Raw genomic sequence first — 24,705 nt, forward strand, 5'->3', positions numbered from 1 at the left:
GCGGATCCGTGTTGCTGTGCCCACCGCCCCCAGGCCCGGCTCAACCCACCGCCCCTCATCAGCGCTCCGCCCCGAGCCGGGCGGGGCCTCACTTAGTGCTAAGGAGTAAAGCGAAGTAGAGCTGTGCCCAGCGCTGGGGTGAGCAGTGGGACGGTGAGCAGGTAGGTCTGGGGGTCCCCAGTACGGCTATGGGGGGTGATGTGGGGTGAGCATCTATATGGGGTTTGTATCACCCCATAGGGAGCCCCCTCGGATCAAGTCGGTGGGTTTTGTTGTCTTGAAAGCACAACTGAAGTCCCAGTGCTGGGGTGAGCAGGTAGGTCTGGGGGTCCTCAGTATGGCTATGAGGGGTGAGCATCTATATGGGGTTTGTATCACCCCATAGGGAGCCCTCTTGGATCAACTCGGTGGGTTTTGTTCTCTTGAAAGCACAACTGAAGTCTTCCCGTTGCGTCCCTTTGCTCGGTTATAAGGATGCAGCGCTTAAGCTGCGGCTCGTTAAGAAAGCGCTGAAACTTTACCCGGCTGATAAACTCTAAAGCAAAGCAAAAGGAAACGCTCAGACTCCGTATAGAGGAATGTTATGTGTGTAGGGAGTCTCGGGGTAAAGCTCCGCTTCGTTCTGTTAAACAAAACCTCCAGCAATCACAGCTGGCAGTCGCTGCTTTGTCAGACGGCTCCTTGTTGCTATACGCCCTTATACTGAACATGATTTGGTTTCAGCTCGTTGTTTCCTTACAGGTAAGGTTTTCTGGTTTGGTTTCCAGCTTTGTATGTGTCTTGTACTCATGGTTCCGTTAATGAATTTCTCTCTGTTATGAGAATTGATGGGAATGTTGGATGTAACTTACAGTTAGCCTGGATGGAGCACGTTAGTCGAAGTTGATGGCACCTGGTGGTGTTTTCTCATCTTCATAGTGCAGGTGTTGCTGCTGGTGTTTCTCTGCTTAATTGGAGTTTCAGACATTCATTGTTTCCCTGTTTTGAAGTTTCCAAATCAGACCTTCCATAGGAGCACAGGTAATATCCTGTCCAGGGTGTCTCTAACAACCTATGGTTCTTTTAGCTGCTATGAATATGCAACTGTCAAATATTCCCCTTCTGTTCCCTTTTGAGAAGCCTTTTCTTATGCATTTCCTCAGGAGCATCCAGTTTTTAAAAGCCTGCCTTTGAAACAACTCATATTTTCCTGCTTTTCACAAAGGTGTTGAAAACTGCCTAATTTATTTCCCTAATTTGCTTGGTCAAAATGTGGTTTTACTTCCTGATGTGCCATCAGCAGGGTGGCAGAGAAAGGGAAGTCTGACAGTTCCCCCATCTTATTTTCTGTGCCATTCTTTTCCTGGGATGGAAACCATATGGTTTCCTCCTTCTCTTTCTCCCTTCTTCCTTAGATGTTTTAATAGCTCGGAGTGGAGATTTCTGGTTTCATTCTTACCAGCTAGGACTGTAATTTGGTCTACTTTTAAGGCTGGTGACACAGCCCTGCCACAACTAACTAAAGGCAGGGTGGTGCTTGGAAATATCTCCAGTTCCCCAGCATGATGCCCTGGGAACAGTTCCACAGTCCCAGCTGCTGGGGCACCACCATTGCTCCATGTTGGGTGTCTCTTAGTGGAAAACCTGAGCATCTCCCCTGCCTTTAAAACAGCATCTGTAGAGCTTGTGTCCTGAAGGCCAAGCTGGTTGCTGGGTCTTTAGGAGGGTGGGAGGTCATTGCTGTTCCCTATGCAGGATTTGCAGCCATCTGTAGCACGTCTGCTGTCAGCTCAGCTTCCTGTTTATGCTGCAGTTGGTTTGAGAACAGGCTCTGGAGCAGCCACATGGACTGAGGATATGGCTCCAGCTGGGGGCTCGGAGCTCCAAGGTCCCCATGGGGAAGGAAGGCAATTGCCCTCCTCACACGTGTTTTTCTTTCCTATAGAGCATGAGCCTCCTGTGGCTGTAGGGCAGTAGGTTTCTGTGGGGTAGAAACTCAGTGATCATGTTTTGGACGTGGCAGCTTCGAGTCAGCAATGAACCTTTAAACATCAAACTCAGGAAGAACTCCTCTGTGGGCAGGTTACTGGAATTCCCAGTGCACCACTTTTGGAAGCACTTGGTGTAGTTCACAGCCAGGATTCGCTCTATTGCTTGTGCTATGAGGCAAGATGCTTTCTGCTGCGTTCCCAGTTGTAGCCTGGCTGATGCTGTTACATGACCTGCTGTTTTCTGCAGTACTAGCAGGAAAATGGAACAAATTGGTTATTCTTAGTGCTCAAATGATTCCTGCTCCCCCTCTCCCAGGAAAGGGACTTTTATGGTAATCACAGCAGTGACACACAAGGTTTTCATAGTGGCCTGCTGGGGTTCTTGCTCGTGTCTGTGGGATTTTCGCTGTGCTTAGCTTGCATGAGGTCATGCTTGAAGAACCCTAATTGCATCAGTAGCCTCAGGAGAGACATGAGTATAAACCTTTTTTTCCTCTGCTTCACCTTTCGTGTCAGAAAGTTTCCATAGACAAATATATATATTTACAGAAAACTGGGGACTGACTGGCTGCTTGGTCTGAATGGAAGCCAAGCTTTTTTACTGGACAAACAGCTTCATAATTTCTGGTAATTGCTCATATAAGGAAGTCATTTCTCCCCTGCTGTTTGGTATCCCTGGTTGACACCCTCTGCCTGTGCCCACTGCAGATACCAGCTTGCTCTGGCACTGCTGCTTCTGCTCAGCTTTCCACTCATGGCTCCTCATTCCTTATAGGGTTTTGACTCTTTCTGCTGATACAGCTGCAATTTTGTGACCCTGGCTGGAAAAAAATCTACAGACAGCAATGTTTTGTCTGTTGGTACCATCAGAACAAATGTAAATGGATGAGAAAATAAGAAGGAAAGGGAAAGCAATTGTCAGAGGGCAGGGAAACTTTATCGGTATTATTTAATCTTCTGGTTACTATTGAGAGCTTAGCTTGCTTCTGAAGCTTACAGTGTTCAGGGGCAAGGGCTGGGAGTTTGCAAGTGAAGGGGTTCAGCACTGCAGGTTCTGGTGGGGATGCTGGATTTGGTGGCTCATGCTTTGTACTTTAGGTGCTCAGTAGAGAAGTGGCATTTATTGTAATGACTAATGCATAGTTACTGGGCTTTATCCATTAATAAGTAACGTGAATTCAGCAGCAGTCAGAAAGAAAAATGTTCTGTTCTAGGGAGATGTAGTTGCTGAGAAAAGTCCTTGTTCTTTGTTTCTTCTTTTCCTTCCGTTTTGCTCTGGCTTTGCCAGGTGTAAAATACAATTGTCAGCAGTTTACAGGGAAGGGGGGGTGTCAGTTTTTCCTGTCGAAGAAAATACCAAGGGTCTGATTGCAAAAAAGAAGGGAAACTGAAGAATGCCACATGGCTTCCACCTTCCTGTATTTCATCCTTGCAGAATTGCCTCTGCTGTGTGAGTCACTTGGTGTCTGTTGGTGTTTGCTAAACGGAGGACAGCTTTAACAAATGATTCTGCCCTTAGTCAATAGGAACACGCTGAAGGGATAGTGTTACTCTGGGATGAAACAGGACAAGGGCATTAGGAGTAAGCTAATAGTCATAAAATTCTTAATTGAGAGTTATTGGAAACAATTAAGTATGGGATCTAAATAGCAGTGCAATAGTGATCCTAAATTCATGTTCTTGCTCTTAGTGTAGCATCTCTTTGGCTTCCTGATTTGGCTCTGGATGTATCATTGCATATGGTAACAGGCTTGCAAGTTTGAGACTTATTTTATATAAAGTACTTAGAAATTTTCTGATTAAAAGCAATCCTTAAATCAGCCACTTCTGATTAGGGTCATTGCTGGACAAAAGCTGGGTGATGCTTATGCCCAGTGCCATTCAAGTTCAGGAGCATAAGTCAGCTTCCATCCAAGGACATCATCTTAACTGCTTCCTAGCTGGGTTCTGAGCATCTAAGCTGTAAGCCAGATGAATGAGCTGCATCCAACCTGAGCTGTTAGCAGCCCCTAAGCTCATAAATCCTGTGAGCAGAGAAGCCAGTGCAGGTGACTGGACATCTGGAGCCATTCTCTGCTCCCAAGGAGGAAAGGGACCTCTGAATAGCTCAAGGAAATGCTCAGTGTTGATGGAATGGCTGCAGATCTGCTTCCCTAGTGCTTCCTTCACCACATGTTACACTTGACCCTGCCAGTACTAAACACCAATAGGAGGCAAGTCATTGTCCCCAGTGGCAGATTAAACTGCTTGGCCATTGTTAAGAGTCCAAGATTTTCCTCTCTCACCCTGGTTAAATGACTGCTTGGATGTGCAGCCAAAGTAAACAGGAGCTAATAAAAAAAAATGGAGAGATAACAGATACAGTCTAGCTGTTATGGACTAAACAGTCATGCTGCTGCACAAAGATGTGTGAGTTTTGCTTGCTTGTTTTCTCCTTTAGTTTTTGAAACTCAGTTTACCTGAAAATGAGGTGGTACAGATCAAGTATACTTCCTTTCTCCTGTATAGGAGAACTTTGAAGAAGAAATTGATCTCCCAGGATCCATGTGTCGTTTCTGGAAGCCTTTCCTGTATTCTCCAACAATACATTTCCTTGTAGACAAGAAATGCATTGTCAATGGATTTTTTTACCTTTTCTTTTACTCAATGCAGTGTGAAGGCCATTGCTGCAAGTTAACACGTTGACCAGAAGTCTGGGGTGCTGCAGAGAGGTGGGATACCTACAGGGTTATCACAAATACTTGAACTCACAGTAAAGAGTTTTGGAGAGGGTCAAAAAAAACTCAGTGTGGAACAACCATGTAGAGATAGGGGTTGGATTCTCCCTGTATTCCTGTGATTCCCATGGAATGCTACGTTCTTTTACAGGAGTTGAAGTGAATAGCTGGGCAGGTAGAATAAGTGTTTGGACACGCATCTGCTTCAAGTACTTGGATGTTGCTAGCACACGTAATCGCTTTGTGTCTGAAGCTGACTGAACTGCCCAAGTCCTTGTAGTGTAGGTTGCTTTGCTTTCCTTCCTGTGGCTCAGGATGACGTGCCTGCTGTTCTGGTGGGTCCTGCATTCTGGTCTTCAGCCTCTTCTGGCATCAAAAGTTTGTAGAGAGACCAAGGGCTGAGGGTGCGATTTGACATGAAAAGATTACAGGCTGCTGGGCAATAATTACCATAAATGATGCAGACAAGTCCAGATCTAGAAGCAGCTTTTCCTCTTTCATCCCAAGCCAGTTGTGGCTCAGGCTGACAGCACACCTGGAAATGAGGTAATTGAATACTCTGCCCACATTGTTCAGATTAGCTGGGGTTTGGGCGCAAGCAGCACAATTGTTTTCTGTGCTTCTGGGCAACTTTTGTTCCCCTGCAGCCAGGAAGCCTTACTGGTGCAATGAGACAAGACAGGGTGATTCTCTTCCTTTCCTGGGAAAGGAAGGCACTCTTAAGCCAACTGTGGTGTGATTTCCCTGAGCAATCCCCTTTCCAGATGTGGAGACCTTGCTGCTATTGAAGTATGGGGCGGAAATACTTCCAGGGCTGCCTGAACATGTTATTTAGGTCAATTGGAAGGAAGATGGCAACATGAATCAGAGAAGGGGTTGGAAGAGGAGGAAGGTCATTAGGTAGTGCCTTGCCATCCCCTGCCAGTGTAGGCTTTTTCTCTGCTAGTGCAGAAGAACATTTAGAGATCCCGTTTGTTGTCTTCTGTACTCTGCATACTCCCGTGTCTGAGTAAGTGGACTGGAAATGAAAGAGAAGACTTCAGACGAAAGCTTTGCCGTTATCTCTTTGCATCAGTATGTCTCTTTCCTGATGGATTAGCTAATCTCTCTCAGAGATACACAGAGCAAGGTCTCCTCTTCGTTCCTCTGGAAAACAAGCTTCATCAGAATAATTGCTCTGACTACGTCCATTTGGGGTGAATGAGTCTCGAGAAGATGCTTTTATGGAAGCACAGCAATCCTGTTTTTGTGACAACTATTGTTGGCACAAGCTGGAGGGGGGTTCCCAGCAGGTGAGGGGCATGAGGGGTAATGCAGAGCAAAGCTGACAGGGCAGGCTGAAGCGATGGTGGTGGTGGTGGGAAGCCTCCTAAAGATGTCCCATGTGGGCAGGGCTTTGCTGAGCTCCTCGTTTCCCTTCCCAGAGGAAGCAGCCTGAATTCACCCGTTGCTCTGTAGAGACCTGTAGGCTAAAACAAATTATTCTTATGCAGTAGAAAACTCTGAAACCAACTTTAACTGATGAAGCAATTTGCCAGCATTTAGCCTCGAGGTCCCTAGTCCCTCAGGGCTCTCCAGTGCAACGACTTGAGCTGGTTTCCCAGAAAGATTCTCTTGGATATGTGCAGTTGGCAATACTCTGGCTTATTACTGGCCGTTTTATTTTTCCAAGAGCCAGCTCTTGTTAGCTTCGTTCTCACAGTATTGTTTTCTTTCTAGAAGAAGCTTTTGCTGGCTCTTCTAAGCCATCACATGGGAATTGCTTTACTAGCTTAGGTTTATTTTTTTTTGTTTTGACCCAAAGCTGCGCTTCGCTCCCCTCTGTAACACTGCCAACATCATTTCCAGTCTCTTTTAAGCATATGTTTTGCAATCATATCTAAACTCTTGGCTCCAAATAGCTGCCTTACAGAGAGATCCGTATCTTTTAACAAAGGAATTGAGAAGCTAACAGTGAGAACAAAAGCAATATCTTGAGAGTCTTTAAGCCTCTGCTGACCTTTCCCAAAGGCCTCAGCTGAGGATCCTGCATCTAGAGAGCAGATGGCAGAGAGCAGGGCGGCCTTTGGTCAGTTTGCAGTTCTCTGCCCCATCCCTGGATTTGCTGGAAATGTGCACTGCGTATTGTTGCCATCTGGGATCAAGCGTGCTATTCTTACTGTCTCCGGGGAGCCTTCTCCAGCAGAACCCATCTCTGATGGATGTCCTCTTTGGCTGCCCTTGTGCTCAGGCTTGTATTAGCAGTGTGGATTTCTGAGATGTGACAGCAACGTTCTTCAGAGGAAGACTTGGGAGGTGTCTTGTCATGGCTGGGAAAGACCAGTGAGCTGAGTTCTCCAGGTATCCAGTTGGGTACCTTCTATTGAACCAAGCAGCAATGAGATCACTGTTACCATCTTCAAAACTTCATGACAAACAGCTGCAGCAACGCAAAGGCTCTTGTTAGACCAACTGATGAATTGCCTTTGCTTTCCATAGTTGGAAGACTTGGACATATAGGTGGCACGACCAGTCAGGAAAGCAACAGCAGAGCTGGAAGTATGTTCTGTGTTTCCTGACATTAGGATGCTTCTCCTTGGCTTGCATCAGTGCATGAAATGGAGGTTGTCTGACCTGCAGAAATAAGGGTTAAGGTTAAGCAAATTGGTGTTTCTGGGAGTGAAGTTTCTCTAATTAGCACGTTGCTCAATTTGGGTTGCAGGTGAGTTGAGAGGAAAGTTGGAGCTGCTCCTTGTGTTTTTTACAGGCTTGTTGGTTATTTCTGTCCTCATTGATTCTTTGTATTGCAGTAATGTCAGAGATCTGAAGGTTGTGTATTTCAATTAAATTTGTGCAAAATGGCTTCGGGGCAGTTTCAGCTTGGGAATCTTTGTTGTTGTCCTTGTAAATATCAAACCTGACGTACCAGACTGAAATAATGCAATCAGGATGGATTTTCTGTAAATATTTCTTAATCCCTCTCAATTGTCATTCTTAAAACTTGGGCTCAGCTGCCATCTGTCACACAGGCAGAATGAGGGCTCCGAGCGGGGCAAATAAGAGCCCTTGGCGGTGCTATTTACACAAGTTGGAGGTGAGCTGGGTTCGGGAGCTGCCCAAGTTACTGCTCATCCACTTGTACCAGCTGCTGCTGTGTCTGGCACAATTTCCTGCATTGCTTTTTAAAGGCTTCTGTATGCAGGGACAGGGGGGAAAAGGTAAAGAACATAACAGAAGATGAGAAGATTGACATACTCCATAAAGTTCCTTTCCTGATGTTGCATGCTGTGGAGCCAGCTCTCCCTTCAAGCTCATCCAGACTCGTTGCCATGCTGTTCTGAGGGTTTTACCTTTGCACAAGTGAGCCTGGAGCTGTGTGTTCTCCATCCTTACGCAGGGTGGATGGCCAAGCCTCAAGAGATGGGAAAGAATTGGGCACCGAGGTCATGATGGGAGGCTTCGTGGTTCTGCATGAAGTGTCTGTTTATAGGAAGAGCTGAGCTGATGTGAAACAAAAGGTGCTTGGTGCTCCTGGAACTGAGATGCTGGGATACAAGCTGTGCCAAATGCAGAAAGAAATTAAGAGCAGAACCAAAATCCTTCCTTCCCTCTATTTTGAGGCTCAGCTGTTTGGTGTGGAAGGAACAGCCCTGCCTGCGCAGTCGTCCCTTAAGCATTTAATTGTTGGGAGGCTACATCCCTGTTTGTGCTTTGTCTTATAATGTGTGCTCAGAGACCCGCATCGCTTCCAAACCCCCATGCTCCATGTGTCTGACTGCGTGTGATGGATGGCTGACTGCTGAACCCCCAGCATCCGTCTGCCTTCTGCTCCAGCCCAGACTCTGTCTTGCTCCTTCCTCAGTCCCCGGAGCCCTCCAGCTGTGCTTTGCTTGGGGCCCATCTGAGGCTCTTATTGCAACCATCTCCCAGCAGAACCAGTGGGACAGTCCCAGGAGGCTCTTCTCAACGTCTGTCCCTTTGTCCCTGGGTGTGTGGGACTCCAGCCTTGTGCTTGCTGGCCCCAGGGCCTCACTCAGCCGCATTCGGAAGGAATCATAGCAGAGTTAGACCTGGCAGATGGAGGCCTGTTACCTCACCCCACAAAAATGCTTTGTTATTGAGAAAATGGAAACTGTCTGAGGTTTGGGAGCTGAATGGAGTCATTGGTGTCTGTTTTAACCACAGTTTGGTGGTGGCTGCTGAAAGTTCCCCTTGCTGAGCATTCCCTTTTCCTACACCCATAATCTTCAAGTCATCGGAGAGCTGCAGTGATTTAACTATTAGCTGAGCGAACGCTGAATGCTGCTGCGTGCTCTGCAGGAACTTCGCTAAAGCCTCAGCATCTTCCAGCAGAAGTAAAATGAGCTGCTAATAAATAACCCTTTGCAAACTGTTGCCCAGAAAGGTGATCCATGTGCGTATGAAGCCAAATTCAACTTCCTTTTATGATCTCAGCAGTGCCCCTTGTTTACTTGATTTATTTTTAAAGCTCTGCACTAAGATTAGGCAGGAGCTTCTTAGGGGAGAAAAGGCATGCACAGACACTGGTGTTCTGTACCATGGGTATCTGAATCCCAGCTCAGAAGAGAAGTTTCATCTTGCCAGTGTTTTTATAAGATAGATTTCAGTGCTGGGGAACTAGGGAGAAAGAACACAAGTAGGGATTCAACTATAAGCAGGCTGGTTTTCCTATTGCTCTGCATGATTCAGGTGAGTCAATACAAGCAAGCTCTAACTAAACACAAGGCTTGTTTTAGTTAACAGATAACTGTGTGCATTTGTGCCACTGTAGGATCTGATATACCCTGCCAGTATAAAACATTATTCACTAAACACCCTATTAAAACTAAACAAAGCAGTGTTAGCTTTTTGGAAATAAAAATGAGCGTTTTATTTATGTGCATTTAAACTAACAAATCTTCGTAAGCCAAATTGATGTCTTCCAGCTGCTACAGATGTTTTTTACATGACGAAATATTTCAGTGCTTAGAAAAACCTAGAATGCTGGAACCACGAGATATTAAATATTTAATTATTACACTGGAATGTAAATAGGGTCTCTCGATATTTAAAATCTGTTTACTCAAATTTCAAGTGCTTACTTAGAAACTCTTCAATTAACGTGGTTCTTATCTTGTTACTTGGGAAGAAGAGTGATGACTTGGCATCTCCCTCCAGATTTCTTTCAATATCAACATGGGTTTTAGTAGCAGTAATTTGGTTACCTGGAGAGATCATCCCAGCTGCTCCAAGCAGAGCCAGGGAGTGATGTCTGCTGTAATGGCCTCTTTCCATTTGAGATCCCTGCTTTCTGTGTGTTTGCAATGCAACCATAAAAATCCTTTCCAGGCTGAGCTCTGGCTCCTCAAGTCTTCGGGGGATTTCTTAATGCAAAACGCAAATAGCAAAAGCAACTGGCAGTTGATTTTTCAGACTCTATCTTTGCAGTGCAGAGCCCATTGTGGACATGTGTTGTTCCTGTAGTTTTAAAGCAACCTTATTTCTCAAATGATCCAAGCCCACAGGATTTCCCTTATGTATGTTTGGGGTTCAGTATTTTCTCTTGCAGTTTGGATGGTGCCTGCAGATCGTGCTATTTCCTACCAGAACAGTGTATCAATAGCTCAGTGCTACAGGGGAGAAATGTCTGTTTCAGGGGGCTTTTTAGGCTCTTCTAATGAACCAAAAGAAAGGAAATAACAATGTAAATGTCTATCTGAAAGGACAGAAATTCCTCTTTGAGGTCCACAGCTGATGGCAGGATTCCTACGTAGCACTTAGGATACAAGGGTGGTGAAAAAACAACAGGGAGGAGACCCCGAGCTGTCTCTGAGCTCTATTGTCAGAGTGGAGCTCCCAGGCACTGCCCCGAGCTGCTTTTGTTGGGCTTTTGACCTCACCTTCGAATTCCACTGCCCTCGGTTAAGGAAGAAATGGTTTTAATGGGTCTTAAGACTTAACACAGCCTGAGCTGAGGTGTAGCCCTGTGTGTTACATTGCTGCGGTGCTGTATTCCAGCTTCTTGCTTTGAAAGCCCAAAGTTCCAGTGCTGGGAGCTACACACAAAGACTCCTCATTGCTCAGGTGAAAGGTCTGGAGCCCAGGTTCAGCCACAGTGCTGGGTCTGCTCACCTCAACCTTTCTTTCCCCCCTGCTTCTCACATAGAACAGCTTGTGGGCTCTGTTTGGATATAGATCTGTAGCATGCATGAGTGGACGTCATGTTTTCCATGCTGCTGCATCTCAGGAGGAGAAGGAAGCTTTCTGGTTCCGTTGCTGGCCAGCAACGTGGATCTTAGTTCCTTTTTTAGCCCTGCCAAGCTTGCCTTGTGCCAAAAACCTTTGAGGTGCAAATCCCAGGAGGGAGATAAAATAGCTCCGTGCCCTGCAGGTGTTGTAAGGGTAAGTAGTGCTCCTGCTGGTGACAGCTGCTGGGGAACTGACCAAGCAAGAATCCTGTGAGAGGAATGGGATGTCAGGTCTGTGGAAACTGAGCACTCTGGTGTTTATGGTCTTGCACTGGGTCACCATATGTACTTGTGTTGTTTGTGATGGGATGTCAGGGAGTTAAACCTCCTTCCAAGCAAACTAATCTTCAGTTTGTGTCCTGGGTGAGGGTTAGTTACTACCTGCCTCTTTTCCAAGCATATTAAACTTCAAATAGAAAAGGCAGTAATTAAAATCTAAGACATTTCGGTGGCTAACTTTAGCTCAGTGAACACTTTTCTACTAAGAAAACTGCTGTGATGCCTAAACAAGAGGTTTCTGGAATATGTGAAGTGTCAGAGGTACTTATTGAAGTCATTAATAGCAGAAAGTACACTGTGTTGCATGTAACTCAGCCAAGAGAACTTTTATTTCTAGTATTTCTCAACCCTGTGCAAACATCATGTAATGCACAGGAAGATTAATTCTGGCCTGTTGGGCTTGTATAGAAGTCTTGGATGTGTTGCTTTTGGAGAGCCTGAGCAGCTGTATGTGGAAAATCAGAAATGCATTTCATGTTGGCAGAGGTGTTGGACCATAAGCACACACTGCATCATGCTCTGTGCTCCGAAACAATGACTCAACCCAGGAGTGATGAAATACGTGCTGTCAGATCCTTGATAACTCTGAGCTTTAATTTCGGAAGGAGATGCAGAGCAGAACTTGGAATAAGAAGGGAAAAGAGCAGTCCAGGGATTTTGAACAGCTGGGCCCCAAGTGGATGGTGCTGTACAAATTGCACTGACCCTTTCCAGTGGAAATCAGTGAGCGCTGCTGTCTTCAGGAGGTTGAGAAGCAATTTATATCCAACAAATTGGAATCAGGGATTCCTGCGCCCTTTATGAAAATATAGAGTAACTCGAATTGTAAGAGTCCAATTTCATGTCACAAGTAATGAAATCTGAACCTGTGCAGGAAATAAAATCCCAGTGCTGATGTCACCATCTGGTTTATGATGTGGCTGCTTTTGTTCCTGGGCGAGCACTCGAGCGTTCTACAAGTGAGGTGCTTACAGGACAGAGTCCCTTGCACTGCACCTGCTGATAGTGCCTGCACTGTGAGTCAGTGGGAGCTGCCCCAGCACATCCCCAGGCTCTGCACAGATCCTTCACTGCCACAATGCAAGGTAACAACAGCCTGGAGGTTTGGGTTCCAATCTCTGCCAGCTTGGGGCACGTTGACTGTGAGTAGATTGGTTTTTGGTCTGACCTACGAGGAGAGCAGAGGGAGGTTTGTTGGGTGCTGGTGTTTTCTTGCTGTAGTGAAGCCCGATGTGCTGGAGTGCAGGAGCATGCAGCCAGCCCTGGGAACTCTGCAACTCTTGGCAGAGAGCAGCTTGCTATTGCTTCTTCCTTCAGGGACAGAGTGTGGAGCATCTCCTCCACAGCAAAGAAATGGGACGTACTTTTGCAACCTCTGCTTCATGGGCTGAGACATCAGCTCTTCTTTGTGTGGAAGTCTTCATGTAGAAGTTTCGAAGAGTCCAATTTTGGATCTATCCCTTTTTATGTGGGTCTCCTTGTATATCTCAGATTTAAGCATGATTATGAGGTTCTGTGAATGAGCCACAGGCCTGGATCAAAGGCTGGTTAGTGTTACTCTTTCTTATCTCTGTGTGTTTGTTCTGCAAAGGAGCACTTTTCAGCTGTTCTTGAGTTTCTGGGCAGTCAGCAAAAGTACTTTGCAGTGGCACCTGCCAGCAGCAGGGCTTGGGGCTGTGGCTCCTCCACACACAGGAAACTCCATGTTTAGTGTGTTAGTGATGTAGAGGCATTTACGCTTTATTTTGTGAGTGCTTGTGCCCGTTTATAATAGCTGCTTTCACTGTATGTTTTGAATGTGGCAAGTCTTCCCTTTCAGAAGTACCACCAAAGACTGCATCTCAAAGTATGGCAGGAACTGGAAAGCATGTGGGTTTCTGCACATTTATTTTTAGTGCTTGCAGTGGGTTATTTCTTCGAGGTTTTATGTAGAATACACAATAATCACAACTTCTGCAGCTTAAAGCGTGCAGCACTAAGGGTCTAAGTGAGAAGTGCTTTACCAAGGAGACTATTGATGAGCAGATCACCCAGCAGAGAGATGATTAACTCTAGAAGGTTGAAACTTACTTTATGTCTACATTAGCAGGAGAATGGCTCCAGGAGACCTCCCTCTTCCCGTGCCATGTCCTTCTTAGCTTGGCTCGCTGTCCTTGGGAGTGCTGCCTTTTTAGGGACGGCTGCAGCTGGCACATGCAGCATCTCCCAGGCAACAGAAGATCTTAGTTGTGTTTCGGACCACAGGCGAGTGGTTCTTGGGATGGTAACCTGAGACAGTTTGTCTTTGCCAGGATTCAGTCCTTCCCTAGAATTAGAAGTGCTCACATGCTGCGGGTTACAAAGCTGTAATTGCCTTTGCTTGCGAGGGACACAGCAGCTGTAAGAAGTGTGGTAGGCAGGACTGCAGGCTGTTGCACAAGAAGTGAGGGCAGAGGCAAAGAGGTCCCTGGCTGGTGATCAGACAGCAAGAAGGCAGCTGCATGGCATGCAAGTGGCAGTGCAGTGTCTCCCCTATCACCTTGGCTTCTGCTTTGCTCTGCTGGTTTTGTATGCAGATGCGGTGCCATCCACCTTCCTCAGCATCACTGTTATATAGGAGACTATGAATGCTACAGCTTGGGAGGCAGGGAATTGACTCAGAAAGAGAATATTTGGTCTGGGGGAAAAAGAAAATCCTTTTGCCCTTGAAGCAATAGGCAATTGTTAAATAAGATGTGTGTTCTAGATGTCTTTTCCTGCTCCTGTAGATCAAAGTTACTTTGTGTATTAATAAAGCATCAACAACGAAAACTGAAGTTGAATGGATCCTTAGTCAACTAAAGGGCTGCCAGGCTCTCAGGTGAAGGTGATTAATAAGGGCTGGGCTCAGACCATGCAGGATTGCTTTTCAGCATAGATGCACAACGCATGCACATGGCTGCATCTACCCCTTGCAGCCTGTCCATGGGTTGATTTTCATGCATGCTTAGAGACAAGCTTGAGGCTCCTGTGCAAAACAGAGACGTAACCTTTTATTCAGGGACTACAAAACGCTTTGTAAAAAGAAATTTAAATTATTCATTGCTTCTGAACTAAGAATGGCTTCATCCTCAAAACAGCTAGAGGAAACAAAAACTACAGCACAGAGCTGGAATTGTAAGAGAACATTAGGGAAATAAAGCAGAATGCCTTGGTTTTGCAGTGATGTCTGCACCCCATAGCAAGCACCTCGAGCAGCCTGATTCTTTTTTCTGCATGGAAGCTGTGGTGTCTGTTTGTATTGCAGGATCCTTGTGTAGTGGGTAGATCTAAGACGAAGGTAAGTTGGCCTCAGTGTGCAGTTAGTCATTTCCTGTCATGCTTTCATGTTTGAGTTGTAGTGTATTTGTTTTGACCTTTATTTCTTGGGGCAAAGAGGTTTTGAGACATTGTTTCTGGAGCCTTCATCCTGCAGTTGGGTAAGCAGTTAGGCGTCTGTGTGGCCATGGACCAAGTCAGCTGGGTTTTATGGTCATCAATGTGGGGCTGGTTGGTTTATTGGTCTTATTGTGGACGTATATTTGATATACATTTGTTTGGTGGAGAACTCTGCCTCCACGCAGGTGCCCCATTGTGATCCTGATAGGTTGGGACGGGGCTACAGCACACAGAGCAAGAAAAGCAATGCTACAACAACGAGGTAACACGAGGCCCACAAGCACCAGTTTGCAGTTTCATCTGCATTTATATATACCCTCTTTATGACTTTCTAGTTGAACCCTCATCCAGTTACGATCCCCCACCACCTTTTCTTGTCCATCACTTTGTAACGACAAGGGCAAAGGAGGCTTACTGATAGATTAATCCACCTCTAAGCAACAGGCACTTTCCAGATTAGCTCCTGCCTGGACCTGGTATGAAACCTAGGGGCTGGAGGCCAGCTGCTGCCCGTTAATTTGTTTTGATGACTATCTTTAGGGTTTGTTTGTGTTCTCTTGCAAGTAGGACACTGGTAAGCATACGGTCTGCTCAGTGCATCTGAAAGGTTTATTCAGCCCTGCGTAATAAATATATTCCTTATTCTTGCCTGATTTTCTAGTTGAAAAAGGAAAACAAGGGGAAACTAAAGAAATGTGTGGATTTGCTACTAGCAGGTTCTCCAAATGGGAACGGCCAGGCCCATCTATCTTAATAGCACTGCAGTTGAGGCCAAGACTCCCTAAGCATGGTGCCTTCAGTGAGGCAAGTCTAAAGACCGTGTGTGCTCTCAGCATGCATGTTTTTGGTATCCCTATTCCCATAATCGAATAAGACAATACCCTTCTTTCAAGTGGCATTCAGAAAGCGGTTGCCCACTTGATTCTTACTCCTTTTTCAGGCTTTTTTAATGCATCCAGCCGTCACTGTCCCAAGCAGTGAATCTCCTCTGATTGAAGCTCCCGTGCTCGGTCACACTCCTTGAAACTTGGCTCCAGTGTCTTTCTTCCTATTATGGTCACCCTGGCCATGTCTGCAGCTGCTACACTGCAGCCAGTACCACCTCCAGCAGCAGTGCTCATTGCAAGCTGCTGCCAGCGGGGCCTCCCTTGGCTCAGTTGGTGTGGCACAGGGTCAGGTACTTGGGCCACACTCTCTCCTAAACCTCTTCATAGACCAGCAGAAATCTCCTTAGGCACGTTTTGAAGCCCCATGTTTCTTGACCATCTGGTAAATGAGACTTCATTTTGCTCAGGAGAAGTTTCTGATGTGTTTGTATTTAACTGCTCTGCTTTTTGGACTTCCTCCTCGAATTAAGTGGTCGGTTTGAATCATGGGGGACAAGTGGTTTCAATTCCTGACTTCCTGTTGCATGCACAGAATTTGCTTACTTTGTATACATTTGAAATAAGATTAACAGCTGATCTCTTGAAGAAATGTTGAGTTTCCATGCCAGCAGAATGACACAGGGTGCTTGTTCCAAGTGGGTCCTTGCAGCTCTGCCTTCCACCCAAGGCAGGGTTTGTTGAATCTCAGTCCATCCCACCCTCTTTTCCGCAGCAGTGTGGAAAGTTGGATTCCCTTGCAGAGTGGCCTCATTAAAAAGAGGTTCTTTCTGTAAAGGACAAATGTCACAGTGTGTACAAACACTGGCTCAGAACTCTGTGCCATTACCTTGTATGGGGATGCTGCTTTGTGAGAGCCTGTCTTAGTAGCAGCAGGTTTTCCATTCATGTTAGTCAAGTTTTATGTTTCCTTATCTTCAGAGAAAGAATGAGGAATTTATTACCAGGGGATGAAGGTCTATGAACTCAGCAGTGCTCTAAAACCAGAACGGCATCTTGGAGTGCCTCAGAACCCTGCACATCCTGACAGTTCTACTATGTCCATATGGGCAAAGCAGCTTCTGGAGCAGGGAGGACTTCTGCCAGCCTGCCCAGGTCTGCTGGAAAGTCTTTAAGCACATCAAGGGTGAGGCTATTTCCATGTGCAAAGTGCAGATTCTGCATACAGTCTCTCAAAAGTGTGTTGACTTTCCTGGGAAATCTGACTCACTGTTTATAGTAGTTCATGAAATTAATCTCAACTAGGAAACAATTTGTTTTCCAGATCATCTGAAGTGTGTCTGGTCTAGCACAATTCATTGGGTACTTAAGTTATGCGTTTTGCTTCCGGAATTAGCACCACTGATTCTGATGCAAGAAGGCATAAAAGGAGAATCCAGATCACAGATCTTATGTACAGTGCAGGGTGTTTCCTCACAGCTGTGGCAGCCATCTCGATGGATGCATTGCAGAGTTCCAGGCCAGCAGTTATCTCCTTGTGCTTGGAGAAGCAACAATACTGCAGGTTTTTGGATGCCTGCAAACCAGGGCACAGCACCCCAGTGGTGCAGGTGAGCTGTGCTCACACTCTGCTGCTCCTGATGTCCTCTTATGGGCCACCCGTGGAGCTGGGAGGTGCAGCTGTGAGCAGGATGTGACTCAGGGATGCTCGGAGCAGGCGGGGCTCCGTGCAGGCAGGATCCAGCTGGTGAAATGTCTGGCAGCCTCTTGCCTCCCCCAGCTCTCACCTGGAGGCAGCATTTTGCAGCAGCACAGATGCTGGACTGCTGGCCCAGGCCTACAGCTCACAAGTTTAGGGGCAGAGGGGCAAAAGCCATCCCCATGTGGCTCCCAGAGGTGGGAAGGGGGACGCCTTTCAATCCCCAGCCTCGTGCAGGGGCCAGTGCTGCTCCCATGAGTGAGCAGCTGGTTTCCCTTTTAGGGTTGGACGAGAGGCAGAAACAATGTCACGCGGATTCCAGCACCCATAATGTTTCTGGAAAGCCAAGGGGAACAAAGAGCATTCTCCTCTGTTGACCTCGAAGCACGTTGAGGACCATCTTCCAAAGCTGCCTCGCCAGGAGGTTTCATCCTTACATGGGAGCCTGTCCTGCAGCACTGCACTGTGCCCACCGCGTGCCTGTAGGTGTGAAGCGCGAGCGCCAGGGCAGCAGGCAGAGTGAGGAGAGAGGCAGGAACCCGACACATAAAGGCAGCTCTATTCCTGTGTCCTGGGAAGATTAAGTGCTTCCCTGGGAATAGCCTTGTTGGGTTGCTCTGGGGTCGCCTGGTGGAGCAGCTGGTTGTGACCTGACAACGAACAACAAACGCATATGGAGTTACACAGGACTATAGGTTCACACTGTGTGTGAGACCTCATGGTAGCCCGAATTCACTCCAAAAGTGCTTAAACTCTAAAGTGATTGTATGCAGCAGAAAGTCTGGCCCCGGATCTATTCTTTGCATAATAGTTCAAGACACTAAAATGAATGTAACGATCTCCTGGGGCTGTTGCTAAGCCCTCTGAGGTGTTGCTGTGCACAATGACACCGGCGTGGTGTTACGTGCCTGGTACTCTCTAATTAGAAAGCAGCCTCTGCTGTGCGTCCTTGGCGAACTGCTGACCTTTCCCATACGTGCAGCTATTCTGAGCTCTGTTCCAGCCTGATCAGGTTTGCATCCCGGAACACTTTAAATATTGTTTGCGAGGGGAGCTCTCGTTGCCAAAGCTGTTTGTTCTTGGGCACAGGCGAGAAACTGAGCTTCCTTTCCTCTATGAGCACAGCTCTGTCAGGCAGAAGGATTGGGTGGGCAGCTGGCAGGCAGAGAGATGTTATTTCTGCCCTCGGACAGCTGCAGGAGTGCCCCAAGTCTGGCAGCCCTTGTCCTGAGATGGGTGAGTGGGTGAACGCTCTTTGGAATCCTATCAGGTTGGGGCAACACCTTGGTTGGTGTCTGGAGGCGTTGCTGACACCAGCCTAGCTCACAACTGGTGTTTACAGGGTGGTGCAGACTGCAGAGTATCAGCACATGCTGATTAGTGTGCATGGTGACAGCCCTAAAGTCTCAGCATCAATTTAAAGGGTCCTGAAGCCAGGACAGATTTTTAATGCATTTTAAAACTCCACTTATTGTCTTCACAAACTAAAACAGTTTCTCAGATCCTCGTTACAATCACAGTAAGAAATTGGGACTTTCGACCTATTCCTTTGTTGTGTTTCTTTTCTCTCACCTTTCTCTGTGCCTTGGTGACCACATCCGTGGGTGAAGATGTGGAGTTTGCTGTGGTGTCGTGCAGGATTTGTCACTGCTGCACAACGCTGCGTGCATGACCAGAACAAAGAGAGCAAACAGATCATTTCCTTGCAGCTTATCTAAGACAAATAACTCTGAGTAAACTTCCTGGGCCTGGGTTTTATTCTCTGCAGCACAGGGTCTGATCCTGTGTGCTCTCGCAGCAGCCTCAGCCGTGTGATGCTTCGTTCTGCCAACCCTGCACCTCACAGTTAGAACCAACAGAACCAGATCTGCTCGAAGCAGAAAGGAAGCAGCGCTTTGCTTCCAGTGCACCCATTTCTCCCAGTCTTTGGCACACCAGCACAGTGCAAGCCCCTTGTGAGCAGGGTGGGTATGGTTCTGGCATAGTACCATTCGGGCCATTGCTTTTGAGCAGAACTTGAAATACCATTTTCAAAGTGTTTCTCTATGGGTTTTGCTCCCTGTTCCATGCGCTCCTGCAGCATCACCACCCACCTCACTGTCCTTGCTTTGTTGCTGGGGACACAAGGAGGGACGGCCAGCAGCACTCAGGGACTGAGTGCATCTCACCAACAGAAGCCAAGGCTTCTCCCATCAAGCTTTTTTCCCCTTCCCTCGTGTTTCCTGATGTTCTCTAACCCCATGTTTTAGGACTTCAGAGACAGCACAGCCCATTAAGCAAACACAGTAGCTCCAAGCCCTGGCGGTATCATGGTTCCCAGGGCAGGAGTGCTTATTAGAGGCCCTTTTATTACAGACACACCTTGGAAAGTTCTTCTCTTCAACAGGGCTGGGAGGAGAAGAGTGGTAATTTCATTTGCTTTCTTCACCAGAGAGAAAGGTCCCAGGTATCTGCAGCAGTTGAAGGCAAGCAGGGTGGCAGGGGGGAGCACTGGGGGGTGTGGGTGCCACAAAGGGAGAGGGTGCTTGGGGACAGATCTGTGGCAGCAAGGGGAGCACTGGCACAAGCATCTAACTGGCTCTTTTGAATAAAGCCCCATCCCAGTGCTGGGCTGGGAGCTGTGAGGCAGAGCAGTAGCCCCGAGCTGCCAGTGGGGATGAAGCTGTCCCCTGGGGCAGGCGGCAGCTGGGTAATGAGCATCTGAATGGGGACTTTTTTTCCCTGTCCGCTGGTCACGTAGCCATGTGGGAACGCTGGATTTATTCCCCAGTAGTGCTATCAGCACATACCAGGCTTCACAACAGCTGGGAGCCATGAAGCTTGACCAAGAATAGCTCTGGGGAACTCATTGCCTGACTCAGAGCTGTCTGAAGCAGATCCTGCCTTGCGCCAATGGATTGTTGCTGCCCCAGGGGGGAACTTCAGGGCAGCAGGCATGAAGTGGGGGGCTCCCGGCCCCCCCAGGCACTGGGTTGGGGATGGAGCTGCAAGGCTCCTCCTGGAGCAAGTGGGATCCTGGAGGGAGCTGCAGCGTGTGGCTGTGCCATGACTGCTCAGATGTAATTCCATGGGCTTGTCTGCACTTGACAGCAAGCTGGTATTACATTAGGGTGTGAATTTGCAAGCGGAGAATTCCATATTTAGGAATAACCAGGTTCAACCAAACAGCAGGAAGATACTCTCGTTCTGGAATTAATGTTCCAAAGAAAGCACCCGAGTTCTGTACGAAGAAGGGGGCAAAGAGCGATGTCAGATTCAGATCTGCATGCAAACCCCAAACACCTCTCTTGCTTGTAAAGTACATGCCCTCCCCTCTGCTTGCTCCCTGAAAAGAATTTGTAGATGGAGCAACATAATGCGTGGAGCAACACGTGCAAGGAGGTTTGGTGGGATATGACTGCAGCCGGGTGCAGCATGAGGTGCCCAATTCCAGCTCCCCTGCTGAGCAGCTGCTTTAAAGTCCTGGAGCTGTTCCAGCTCTGAATGCTGCAGCTCTATCAGGCAGCGGCAGCCTGGGGCCATCCGCAGGGGTCCTGCCCTTGGGGGGCTCAGTGGGGGTCTCTGAAGGAGGCTGGTGGTGGCTGTCGCATGTGGAAAACAATTCTTTCTTTTTTTGATCCTCGTTTACCCTTTGTTTCCCAGCAAAGAGCCAAACAGTGCAGAGCTCCCTGTGTGCACGCATCTGGATTTCTCTGAGTGTGCTCGTGTGGTTAGATCCATCCCAGCTGTCCACAAGCAGATTTGGGGAGAGTGTTCAGCTGCAAGAACTCAGTTCCCTGTCCTGTTCTTGTGTCTCGGGGACATGGGGCACTGCAGGCACATCCCAGGCAGTGCAAAGCAACTCTGAGCAAGCACTCTGCTGCTCTCTTAGCAGGTGAAGGCAGCCCTCAGACCGGCACCATGACCGAGTGCTTTGACTGCGACAACTGCAAGGAGTCCTTGTATGGGCGCAAGTACATCCAGATGGACAACGGCCCATATTGCATCCCCTGCTACGATGCCCACTTCGCCAATACCTGTGATGAGTGCAAGGAGCTGATAGGCCACGACTGCAGGGTGAGTACAGGAACAAGGCAGTGCAGTCCGTAGGTGTCCGTCCCCATCTCATCCTACTGTCCTCTCCAGGAGCTGTACTACGAGGATCGCCATTACCATGAGCACTGCTTCCGCTGCTTCCGCTGTGACCGCTCGCTGGCTGATGAACCCTTCACCTGCCAGGATGAGGAGCTGCTGTGCAATGACTGCTACTGCAATGAGTTCTCCTCCAAGTGCATCGCCTGTGAGAAGACAGTCATGCCAGGTAGGAGTGGGCAGGCACTGTGGTTTGCTCCATGGGGCTGCAGGGTCCAACACCAGGGCAGTGAGTGGAGAGCTGAATTTCTGCCCTCCCACTTCTCCTTCACTGCACGTGGACTGGGCACAGTCCGGTGGGACAACAAGCTGTGATCAGCACAGCCCTGTCTGTCTGTCTGTTTCCCTTTCTTGTGGGGAAGTGAGCTGAGGAGGAGATAACAAAGGGTTTCCTGGGCATTTTCTGGTATGTGCTGACAAAAAGGGAAGGAATGGTTGAAGGCGTGTGAGTAACTCTGGAGATAGCCTGAGGCAAAGGAGTGCCTTTGCTTGGCCATTCTGGCATTCTGCAGATATGGGTTACAACAGGCTGCTCTGCTGTGGCCATATTGGTGCCAGGGGAATGTTGCTACAGCCCCCACTTGTGGCTACTGCTGCTCCTGGGTCTCTCCCCCATCTGCCTGCATGGCCCCACTCGCCCACACCACTCTGTCATGATGAGCAGGACCCTGCATTGTCCTGCAAAGCCTCTGTGTCCTGTGTGAGCATAAGTGTCCCCCAATGCCTCTCTGAGCACAGCTCTTCTTGCAGGATCCCGCAAGCTGGAATACAACGGACAAACCTGGCATGAGCACTGCTTCATATGCAGCAGCTGCCAGCAGCCCATCGGATCACGATCCTTCATCCCAGACAAGAAGGATTATTACTGTGTCCCCTGTTACGAGAGCAAGTTTGCTCCTCGCTGCACTCGCTGCAAAAAGGTACGTCTGGCATGGCAGGCTGAGCCACGCTCCTGTTCTGGGGGGTCGTGTTCCCAAAGCAGGGGGATCTGCTGGTTGAGAGGAGAGGACAGGGTGCCCTTGCACAACCCAGCCCTGCCACAGTCAGAGGCTGCTCCACTCTAGCAGTGCCAGGGATGGGCAGGCTGTGTACCAGCTCTCTCCACACCCTATCAGAGAATGGTTGAGGTGCCAGCACCCTGGCTGATGGCTGCTCAGGTTGTGGTCGTGCCCCTGATGACACATGTGCTTTCTTCCCATAGACCCTGACCAAGGGAGGAGTGACCTACCGGGACGAGCCGTGGCACAAGGAGTGTTTTGTCTGCACAGGCTGCATGACCCCCCTGGCTGGCCAGCAATTCACCTCCCAGGATGACAACCCCTACTGCATCAAGTGCTTTGGGAACCTCTATGCCAAGAAGTGCACTGCCTGCACAAAGCCCATCACAGGTGAGCAGGATGGCCCTAGGGACAGTGCACTTCCTTCTGGCTGGCCATGGTTCAGAGATGAACCAAGACCTCTAGCTGTGCAGACAGCTTGTCCAAATTGCTCCCTGACGGTCTTAACACTGTGCTCTGTCCCTCCCACAGGCTTCGGTGGTGGTAAATATATCTCCTTTGAGGATCGTCACTGGCACCATAACTGCTTTAACTGTGCCCGCTGTGACACCTCGCTGGTGGGGAAAGGCTTTATCCCTGACAACGATGAGATCCTGTGCCGCGACTGCAGCAACGACCTATGAGCCTTGGAGGACACCGTGGGGCAGGGGCTTTCTCTATTCTTCAGAGTCTTTGTGCCAGTTACCCCTGACAGCAATGCAGGGGCAAGGCACAAAGCATAGGAGATGAGGGCTGACCCCGAACCATGGTGTGTTCAGGAGGTTCCTGCGCCCCTCCTTGAAGGCTAGAGTATGCTACACTGTGGCTCTGTGCAGAGCCAAAGCTAAATAAAATTGAAAAGGAGCTTCAAGATCCCCATTATTTACTCTTTCTTTTTGCTTCCTGTCTGACTGGGCATGAGCTGAGCAAAGGGCAGCAGCAGCAGCTTCAATGTAGGGCTGCTGGATCTGCACGCTGGCAGCATGCATTTGCTCCCCTGAGCACGGCACTCATTCTTCTTTATTCCCTGCCCTGTGTGCTGCAGGGCAGCAATTCCCACTCTGGTCTTGGCGGTGTGTGCACAGTGGATGGCTTTGCAGCCCAGAGTTGCACAACCTGCACATGCGGGGCTGTCTGCCCTGTTTGGGAGGCTTGGGGACACCCAGCTGGAGCGTGAGCACATGTCACCACTATGGGATTCCTGTAGCCACTCTGCCACCTATGTGCTGCACCCTTTGCTCAGCGTGGCTCTGCATTAGAGCTCACAGGGCTGGAGCACCAAACCCCTGACTATCCTTAACTGTTAAAACAAGGTGTTTCAAGGCTCACATGAGGGTTTGAGCCAGCCTTGCCCCCCCCCAGTGCTCCTCTGCAGTGGGAGCTTGTGCTGTCTGCTTAGTCTGCATCCCCCCTGCTCTGCCCTGCATGGGGCACTTCCCCCAGCCCTGCTTTCCTGCTTAACCCTTGCTTTTCTTGAAGTCATCTTCTTGTGATGTTTATTCGTTTTTTGGTTCTTTTCCCCCTCTTTTTGTATTCTTTTGTCATGATTATCTGTTATTAACCAGCTGTGGGATGAAGGGACTCTCCCCCCTGCCCAGGATTCAGTAGAAGCAGAAAAAGTTATGCATGTTGAAGTGTTATTAACTCCGTGTTCAGAGTTAATTTCTGTTTGGCGCAGGCAAATGAGTGTTGGTGTGTTTGCTATTCTGAGGCGCTTGGAGCAGTCTCTAGAAGGAAGTGTCCTGAATGTCAGCCTCTTGTATGTTTCCTAAGGCTTTATATAATAAACCATTTTAGTGACACTCGTTCCCGTGTGTTTCTCAAGCAGAAAGCACAGAGCAGTACTACAGCTCCATGCTCAGCCCTGTCCCCCCTTTATTATCCCCATATGGGGGTGGAGCTGATCCCCCACCACACTCCTACCTCCTCTTACCCAACCCCACCAGCTGTACCAGACCCCATGTCTGTCTGTGCCCACTCTGCAGCTCCAGAGCAGTGATGCTTTGTGGCTGCTCACAGCCCCTACCACTGCTCTGGGTATCACCTCGCACCCCATTGCACACAGCAGCTTCCCCATCTTGCGCCCCACGCTCTGAGCTGGGGGGAGCTTTGCTGGAGATGTGGCTGGAGGCTCCTCCTGGCAGCCTGCCCCACAGCACTGAGCGCTTTGTTACTTGCTTTTATCAGCTGGGGAGCCAGTTGTTCCCCTAACATCTGAAACTGTTTTCCGTGGATTCCTTTACATTTACTAACAGCTGCCACGGCTTCCTGCAGGCTCGCCAGCCCCCGCACTCCGCGGGTGCTGCTGCAGCAGGACCACGGCGCTGGCTCTGTGCCTGCAACACTCCTGGATCAGCTCCTGCAAAAACGATGGTTTTGTTGCTTTTTTCTTCTTTATTTTGCATATAAGACTTTTGCTGCTCAT

At 48.4% G+C, this 24,705-nt stretch overlaps 1 protein-coding gene across 4 annotated transcripts; it reads left to right on the forward strand.

Annotated features, from left to right (window-relative positions):
* Positions 1 to 50: 50 nt before the first annotated feature.
* Positions 51 to 24,085, forward strand: FHL3 (four and a half LIM domains 3). Of its 4 annotated transcripts, none has more exons than XM_015883660.2 (6): positions 51 to 161; positions 20,984 to 21,168; positions 21,238 to 21,412; positions 21,994 to 22,163; positions 22,445 to 22,631; positions 22,773 to 24,085. In XM_015883660.2, exons 2-6 carry the CDS (start codon positions 21,013 to 21,015, stop codon positions 22,922 to 22,924), a joined length of 840 nt encoding a protein of 279 aa, XP_015739146.1. In that variant the 5' UTR covers positions 51 to 161; positions 20,984 to 21,012; the 3' UTR covers positions 22,925 to 24,085. The 4 variants fall into 4 exon arrangements, with proteins under 4 accessions (XP_015739146.1, XP_015739147.1, XP_015739145.1 ...); XM_015883661.2 differs by having other exon boundaries at positions 60 to 161; positions 20,987 to 21,168; XM_015883659.2 differs by lacking the exon at positions 51 to 161 and adding an exon at positions 12,140 to 12,278.
* Positions 24,086 to 24,705: the final 620 nt, after the last annotated feature.

Source organism: Coturnix japonica, chromosome 23 (assembly GCF_001577835.2).
Source record: "Coturnix japonica isolate 7356 chromosome 23, Coturnix japonica 2.1, whole genome shotgun sequence".
Lineage (NCBI taxonomy): Eukaryota > Metazoa > Chordata > Aves > Galliformes > Phasianidae > Coturnix > Coturnix japonica.